Genomic DNA, 9152 nt, shown 5'->3' with positions numbered 1-9152 from the left:
CAGGCTGCAGGGGGAGCTTGCCCCACTGGCCCCAGCTCCTGCTCAGAGAAGGTGTTGTGTCTTTGGTGGCGGTGATCTTGGGGAGTGTGTGTGAGCGGAAGTGGGGAGAAGCCCTGGATGTGAGAAACCCATTTTTCTCGGCTTTGTTTTAGGCCAGGCAAGTGTATTCTGCATGCCACCCACCCGCTCTTGCAAGGTACTTGATTTAATCATTTAAATGTACTATGGGGAGAGGGGGGATAAAACAAAACCCTCTAAATCTAACCCGTATTCCCGCAGTCCACAGTGGAACCCTTTCCCTGCCTTCCTCTTCATAAATATCCAGGCAACCTGAGAGGCTGTGGACTCACCCCCTCCCGCCCCCTTACCCCCCCCCCCCCCGCCCCAAAGCTCCCGCTCCCGCCCCCTCCCACAGCCCGCGGCCCCACAGCCCCGCAGCAGCCGCAGGGGGAACCAAAGAGACAGAAGCCTTCCCAGCTGCCCGGACCACAGACGCCAACACCCCCCGCCCCCCACCACACGCCGCCCGCCCGCCCGCGCCCCGCACGCTAGCCCACGACCGAGCGGCGGCGGCAGCAGCAGGCTGCAGGCTGCGGCGACAGGCACCGGCGCGCTCCTAGCAGCGCTCGCTTGCTATCCCAAGTGACTTGGACTCGCCAGATCGGCTGGCCCCGGGTCCCGGCCCCAGCTCCCGCTCGCGCCCTCGGCCCGGGTTCCAGCGCCCACCCGCCCTCCTGCACTTTCCCGCCTCTCCGCCCCCCAGCTCGCGGGAAGGGAGGTCGCGGCAGCGGCCTGGCGGCACCGGCGACCGTGGCGACAGCGGCGACACTGGCGGCGGCGGTGGCGGCAGCGGCTGCGGCGGCGGCGGAGGCTGCGGCGGCGACCGTGGCAGAGGCTGTGGCGGAGGCCTCCGTAGCGGAGGCGGAAGCAGAGGTGGAGGCTGAGGTGGAGGCCGAGGCCTCAGTAGAGGAGGCAGTGGCAGAGGCCACCCGGGGGGAGGCGACGGCCGCCCTGGCAGAGCGGGAGGAGGCGGAGGCCGCCCTGGCGGCAGCGGTTGTGGAGGCCAGCGCGGCCGAAGCCGCCGCCGCCGCCGCCGCCGCAGCAGCAGAGGCTGCGGCGCCCTCCTCGGGGGAGGCGGATGCGGATGCGGATGCGGAGGTGGCGGCGGCGGTGGCGGCGGCGGCGGCGGCGGCGGCGGCGGCGGCAGCTGCGGATGCAGATGCGGATGCGGAGACCAGCCGGGGCTCCGAGGGGAACCCAGACTTTCCTATGGCCTCGCTGTACGTGGGCGACCTGCACCCTGAAGTGACAGAGGCGATGCTGTACGAGAAGTTCAGCCCGGCCGGGCCCATCCTCTCCATCCGCATTTGCAGGGACAAGATCACCCGCCGCTCGTTGGGCTACGCGTACGTCAACTACCAGCAACCGGTGGACGCCAAGCGGGCCCTGGAAACCCTGAACTTTGATGTCATCAAGGGCAGGCCCGTGCGCATCATGTGGTCCCAGCGGGACCCCTCGCTCCGCAAGAGTGGGGTGGGCAACGTCTTCATCAAGAACCTGGGCAAGACCATCGACAACAAGGCGCTGTACAACATCTTCTCGGCGTTTGGCAACATCCTGTCCTGCAAAGTGGCCTGCGACGAAAAGGGGCCCAAGGGCTACGGGTTTGTGCACTTCCAGAAGCAGGAGTCCGCAGAGCGGGCCATTGATGCGATGAATGGCATGTTCCTGAACTACCGCAAAATTTTCGTTGGGAGATTCAAGTCGCATAAAGAACGAGAGGCCGAAAGGGGAGCCTGGGCCAGGCAATCCACCAGTGCTGACGTCAAGGATTTCGAGGAAGACACCGATGAGGAGGCCACCTTGCGATGAAGACATGCCAGGAACGAGCCAGCCAGCAGAGCCAAACCTTGGCTCCCACCCGGTTTACAACCCCCCTCTTTGCCCCCCTAACCCACCAGCAGTGTATTGTATTGTACTGGGAGTGCAGGTCTCTCTCTCTCTCTCTCTCTGTCTGTCTCTGTCTCTCTGTCTCTCGCCTTCCCTCTCCCCTCCTTCCCTCTCCCCCTCCTTCCCCCTCTCTCTCCTTCTCCCTCTCTTCTTCCCTCCTTTCCTACCCTCCTCCCCCCCCTCCCTCCCTTCTGCTCTCCCCACCTCTCTCCTCCCCCCACACCCACCAAGGGCCTGCGAATAATCTTGCTAATCTGTGCCACTTGATAGATTACAGGCTGCCTCTTCTCCTTGTGGTTTGGTTTAAAAAACACTTTCATTCTCTCTTCGTTGGCTACACAGGTGATACAGTTTCATGGTAGAAACATCAGAAAGGAGAAGGAAATCAGATGAGGGAAAACCAAGAGAGTACTTGTTCCCCATGATCCTACTACCCAGAGACAACCACTTTTTGGTGTGCTGTTTTTCCAGGCTCTCTTCTCTCCCTCTGTCTCCCTTCCTTCCTCACTCCCACCCCACCTTCCCTTTTAACTCACTGTTATAGAATGGTTCATGTGTGTGGTGTTTCTTAACCTGCTTCTTCAGAAACTAAAACCAAACAAAAATCAACCCATTGAACTTCTTCCCATGCTATTCAACAGGCTTCCGAAATGTCATCTTCAATGCCTGCAGAGTGTATCGATGGATCTTTAACATTTCTGAATCAATCCCGCATTGTTGGACATTCCGGTGGTGCCTAGTTCTTTTCTTGTGTTTAAACCCAACACTGCATACTCTGATGAATGAATCCTTCCTTGTCAAGCCAAATCTTCGCTAGCCTACCGGATGGTCTTCTTAATTGTGGACTTGCAGGATCCACAATAAAATATCCTTGCAGGATATTTTAAAGACTTTTCCTGTGTGTTGCCAAATGGGCCCTTCATAAGCATTGTACTGATTTGCATTCATGCCAGCCAGCACAGCCAGTAAAAAGAGTATGTCCATTTCCCCTGCCTAGTCTCCTGGTCACTGTAATTGATGTGTGTGTGTGTGTGTGTGTCTGTGTCTGTGTGTGTGTCTGTGTGCGCGTGCGTGCATGTGCGTGTCTGGACCAGCTTGATGGGCTGCAAATGGTATTTTGCTGTTTGGGGTTGTTTTACTGGACGTAAATGCTCTTTATCACCTCTTTTCCCTGTGCCCACTTCCTGCCCTTTTTTCCCATGTCAGAAAAATCATTCAGCTTCATTGCAGGGAAAAATTAAAAAGCAGACAAGTTAACAGAAGAAATTTAATGTCCCCAGTAATCAATTCTAATCACCACCCATATCATTCTGAAACATTTTCATCATATATGTCTGTAATATTTTCCAAGAACTGCCTGAAACATTTTTGGCTGTACCTCTCTAGTATTTTTTTGCATATGTCATATATGTATATAAGAATGTATATACTGTTTTTATATCTGCTTTTTCACAGAAAACTGTGTGTGTATATATATGTTTATACACACATACTCTTTATTTCATTTCATGTCATTAAAGTTACTTTTAAAAATATTTTCTCTGGCTGTTAATATAACATTGAATTGACTCAATCGATGGACAGAGGTATTAGGTATATGTGCATATATATCCCTGTCTCTATGTCTGTTAGTGTCCATGTGAGTATATATATTTTAACTGCTTCCTAATTGTTTAACATCTAGTTTGATACTTCTTTTTCTTTATCCATACAAATTTGCCAAAATCATCATAGTGCACAAACTTTGCTGACTTTCAAGATAATTTTCTGAGAAAAAAATACTGCTAAAAGATAAACTGAAGTTGCAAAGATTTGGGCTGACCTTGTCAGGTTCACCAGTACTGTAACAGGACCCAGATAGCTATATTATTTTCTGCTCTTGGTATTGCAATCATTTCTGTATTTCCCTAATATTTTCTCAGGGAAGCAAGAGCATTTGTTTTTATTTATTTTAATACTTTTAATGCAAATTGCACATGATTATAATAGAAAATATTTTTTTAAAATGTTAATGTAACAAAATAAAGTAAAAATTCTAATATTCCTAATACCGCTACTTTACAAAATACATTTTAAAAAATAGATATCTACATACTTTTTAAATACAATATGGACTCTCATTGGAGGGTATTTTCCCTATAACAATGTTCTGGGATCATATTTCTGAATCATTAAATATTCTCTTAATTCTATTGTTACATAATAGTCCATTGTGGGATGAGCTATAATTTCTATAACCAGTCTTTCTTGGGTATCTTTTAAAATGATTCTTTTACTTGTAAAATCAATTCTATGATGAACACCTTTGCACCTGAATGTCTTGGAAAATTTTATTGCTTTCTAGTCCTTGTTATAGGAATTTCAGAGTGATAGATATGGACATGTCAAATGTTTTTGTTTTTTGCCATATGTTTCTCCTTAAGATTTTATCAACCAGTAGTAGAAGAGAGCACATATTCCTGCTGAGCTTCTTAAATTGGTCAAAATGCTTTTTTTTTAACTTCTATAAAATTTAAATGGACTGTATATTTTTCTTTTATTACTTCATATTACAAGTGCATTTTTAAAACATGAGATCAAGCACACTAAAATATAAATAAAAAGCAGTTGAAACATACTATTTTATATACTTTTACAAGCTGTAACTATCTATCCATAAACATTTTATTTTTTAAGTTTTTATTTTAAATCCATTTAGTTAACATACAGTGTTATATTAGTGCCAGGTGTACAATGTAGTGATTCAACACTTCCAAACAACACCCAGTGCTCACCACCACAGATGCCCTCCTTAATCCCCATCACCTATTTAACCCATCCACCCACCCACCGCCCCTCTAGTAACTATCAGTTTGTTCTCTATAGTTAAGAGTCTGTTTCTTGGTTTGTTTCTCTTGTTTTTTCCCTTTGGTAATTTGTTTTGTTTCTTAAATTCCACATACAAGTGAGATAATATGATATTTGTCTTTCTGTGGTTGACTTACTTTGCTTAGCATTATATTTTCTAGCTCCATGCATGTCATTGCAAATGGCAAGATTTCATTCTTTTTATGACTGAAGAATATTCCATATATATATCGCATCTCTGTCTATTCATCAATCAATGGACATTTGGACTGCTTCCATATCTTGATTATTGTAAATGATGCTATTATAAATATCGGGGTGCATATATCCCTTTGAATTAGTGTGTTTGTATTCTTTGGGTAAATGCCCAGCAGTACAATTGCTGGGTCATAGGGTAGTTCTATTTTTAACTCTTTGAGGAACCTCCATACTGTTTTCCACAGTGGCTGCATCAGTTTGCATTCCTACCAACAGTGCACAAAGATTCCTTTTTCTCCACATCCTCACCAACACCTGTTGTTTCTTATGTTGTTGATTCTAGCCATTCTGACGGGTGTGAGGTAATGTATCATTGTAGTTTTGTTTGCATTTCCTTGATGATGAGTGATGTTGACCATCTTTTCATGTGTCTATTGGCCATCTGTATGTCTTCTTTTGAGAAATGTCTATTCAGGTCTTCTGCCCATTTTTAAATTAGATTATTTTGTTTTTTGGTTTTTAGTTGTATAAGTTTTTATATATTTGGAAACTAATCTTTTATCAGATATATCATTTGCAAATATCTTCTCCCCTTCCATAGGTTGTCTTTTAGTTTTGTTGATTGGTTCCTTTGCTGTGCAGAAGCTTTTTATTTTTATGTACTGCCAATAGTTTATTTTTGCTTTTGTTTCCCTTTCCTCATGTGACATATCTAGAAAAAAGTTGTTAAGGCAATGTCAGAGAAATTACTGTCTGTGCCATTTTCTAGGATTTTTATGGTTTCAGGTTTTGCATTTAGGTCCTTAATCCATTTTGAGTTTATTTTTGTATATGGTGTTACAAAGTGGTACAGTTTCATTCTTTTGTATGTAGCTCTCCAGTTTTCCCAGGACCATTTATATATTTATTTATTTATTTTTATTGAAGAGACTGTCTTCCCCATTGTACATTGTTTGCCTCCTTTATCATAGGTTAATTGACAATATAAGTGTGGGTTTATTTCTGGTGTCTCTATTTTGTTCCATTGATCTATGTGTCTGTTTTTGTTTTAGTACCCCACACTGTTTTGATTACTACACTTTTGTAGTATGTCTTGAAATCTGGTATTGTGATAGCTTTGTTCTTCTTTTTCAAAATTGCTTTAGCTATTCAGGGTCTTTTGTGGTTCCATAAAAATTTTAGTGTTATTTGCTCTAGTTTTGTGAAAAATGCAGCTGGTATTTTTAAAAAGGATTACATTGAATCTGTAGATTCCCTTGGGTAATGTGAATATTTTAACAATATTAATCCTTCCAATCCATGAGTATGAAATATCTTTCCATTTGTTAGTGTCTTATTTCTTTTATCAGTGTTTCATAGTTCTTGGAGTATAGGTCTTATCTCCTTTGGTTAATTCCTAGGTATTTTATTATTTTTGGTGCAATTTTAAGTGGTGGTGGTTTTTTTTTTTTAATTTCCTTTACTACTACTTTATTATTACTCTATAGAAACAGTACCAATTTCTATGTATTAATTTTGTATCCTGCCACCTTATTTAATTTGTTCATTACTTCTGGTAGTTTTTTGGTGGAGTCTTTGGGATTTTTTATGTATATTATCATATCATCTGGAAATAGTAACAGTTTCTTTTTCTTTATCAATATAGATGCTTCTTATTTCTTTTTCTTGTCTGACTGCTGTGGCTAGGACTTCCCACACTATTTTGAACAGAAGTGGTGAAAGTGGAAATTCCTGATCTTAGAGGAGAAGCTGACAGTTTTCACCAGTTAGCTGTGGGTTTTTCATATATGGCCTTTATTATGTTGAGGTGTGTTTCTTCTAATCCCACTTTGTTGGGTTTAATTTAACCCCATGAATGGATGTTGAATTTTGTCAAATGCTTTTTCTGCATCCGTTGTGATGATCATAGCATTTTTATACTTTCTTTGTTGATGTGGTTTGTCATGTTGATTGATTTGCAAATATTAAATCATTCTTTTATCCCCAGAGTAAATCCCACTGGTTGTGATGATCTTTTTAATATTGTATGGGGTTTGCTAATATTTTGAGAATTTCTGTTCATCATCTATGTTTATCAGGGATATTGGTCTGTAATATTTTTTTGTGTTCTTTGTCTGGTTTTGGTATCAGTGTAAACATGGCCTCATAAAATGAATTTGGAACCTTTCCTTCTTCTAATTTTTTGGAATACTTTGAGGAGAATAGGTACTAACTCTTCTTTAAATGTTTGGTAGAATTCACCTGTGAATTAGTGATTAAAGACGGAATAATGGAAATTAATCAATCTGGACTTTTATTTTTTGGTAGTTTTTTTACTACCAATTTAATTTTGTCACTTGTAATTGGTCTGTTCAGATTTCCTATTTCTTCCTGGTTCAGTTTTAAAAGATTGCACATTTCTAGGATTTTACCCATTTCTTCTGGGTTGTTTGGTTTGTTGGCATATAAGGTCTGTATTGAGGTAGGTCTGTATTGCTATATACTTACCTCTTAGAACTGCTTTTGCTGTGTCCCAAAGATTTTGGACTGTTGTGTTTTCATTTTCATTTGTCTCCATGTAGTTGTTTATTTCTTCTTTGATTGCTTCATTGACCCACTGGTTATTTAGCCTCTTTTTGTGTAGTCTCCACATGTTTGTGTTTTTTCCAGTTTTTACCTTTTAATTTATTTTTAGTATCATATGTTGTGATTAGGGATGATGCTTTATGTGATTTCTATCTTCTTAAATTTGTTGAGGTTTATTTTATGGCCTAATAAAGGATCTGTTCTGGAGAATGTCCCATGTGCACTTGAAAAAAATGTGAATTCTGTATTTTTTTGAATGAGATATTCTGTGTATATCTGTTATGTCCATCTGGTCTAATGTGTCATTCAAAACCATTGTTTCCTTATTGATTTTCTGTCTGGATGATTTATCCATTGATGTAAGTGGGGTGTTAAAGTTCCCTACTATTGTATTACTATCAATTTCTCTCTTTATGTCCATTAATATTTGCTTTATGTATTTAGGTAATCTAGTGTTGGGTACATAGATATATAATGATGATATACTCTTGTTGGATTGATCCCTTTATCATTACATAATGCCCTTCTCTGTCTCTTCTTGAAGTCTTTGTTTTAAAGTCTATTTTGTCTGATATAAATATTGGTACTCAACTTTCTTTTTGCTTCCATTTGCATGGTGAATATTTTTCTATCTCTTCATTTTCTGCCTGAATGTATTTTTAGGTCTGGGTTGAGTCTCTTATAGGCAGCATATAGATTGGTCTTGATTTTTTGTCCAACCCACCACCTTATATCTTTTGATTAGAGCATTTAGGCCATTTACATTTAAAGTAATTATTGATAGGTACGTACTTACTGCCATTTTGTTATTTGTTTTCTGGGTCTTTTGTAGTTCTTCTTTGTTCCTTTCTTCTCTTGCTCTCTTTCTTTTTGATTGATGAGTTTCTATAATGTTATGTTTTACTTTCTTTCTTTTTATTTTTTGTGTATCTATTATAGGTTTCGGTTTGTGGTTCCCATAGGTTTCATATATAACATCCTAAGTAAATAGCAATCTATGTTAATTTGATAGTCATTTAAATTCATACACATTCTAAAAAAAAACAAACAAGCCAACCAAACAAAATTCTTTTTCTTTTCCCCCTTCTCTTCCCTTTATACTCCCTCCTCCATGTTTTATACATATATATAGTCATATTTTACATCTTTTTATTTATGATTTCATTATGTCTAATTATGGCCATTTCTTTTCCACTTAAAGAAGTTCCTTTAACATTTCTTATAAGGCTCATTTAGTGATGATAAACTCCTTTACCTTGTGTTTGTCTAGGAAACTCTTTATCTGTTTTTCAAATCTGAATGATAACCTTGCAAGGTAGAGTATTCTTGGTTGTAGGGTTTTGTTTTGTTTTGTTTGGTTTTTTAACTTTTAGCACTTTGAATATATCAGGCCACTTTCTTCTGGCCTGCAAAGTTTCTGCTGAAAAATTAACTGACAGCCTCATAGGTTTTCCTTTGTGGATAACTTTTGTTTCTCTCTTGCTCCTTTTAAGATTCTCTCTTTGGGCGCCTGGGTGGCTCAGTTGGTTAAGCGACTGCCTTCAGCTCAGGTCATGATCCTGGAGCCCTGGGATTGAGTCCCGCATCGGGCT

General features: G+C 41.2%; 1 protein-coding gene across 1 annotated transcript; it reads left to right on the top strand.

Moving 5' to 3' along the window:
- Positions 1 to 553: 553 nt before the first annotated feature.
- PABPC1L2A (poly(A) binding protein cytoplasmic 1 like 2A) lies at positions 554 to 3407 on the top strand. The gene has a single exon (XM_064574262.1). The coding sequence runs from the start codon at positions 1270 to 1272 to the stop codon at positions 1870 to 1872; it is 603 nt and encodes a 200-aa protein (XP_064430332.1). The 5' UTR covers positions 554 to 1269; the 3' UTR covers positions 1873 to 3407.
- The last annotated feature ends 5745 nt before the right edge of the window (positions 3408 to 9152 follow it).

This window comes from Mirounga angustirostris, unplaced genomic scaffold, assembly GCF_029215605.1.
Source record: "Mirounga angustirostris isolate CCGP_5_RB_7025 unplaced genomic scaffold, mMirAng1.0.hap1 SCAF_11, whole genome shotgun sequence".
In the NCBI taxonomy this organism is placed as follows: Eukaryota; Metazoa; Chordata; class Mammalia; order Carnivora; family Phocidae; genus Mirounga; species Mirounga angustirostris.
This window is presented reverse-complemented; position numbering and strand designations above follow the sequence as displayed.

What these genes read in the sequence shown, in the direction of transcription:
- PABPC1L2A (XM_064574262.1), top strand. Translation starts at nt 1,270, where the DNA reads ATGGCCTCGCTGTACGTGGGCGACCTGCACCCTGAAGTGACAGAGGCG.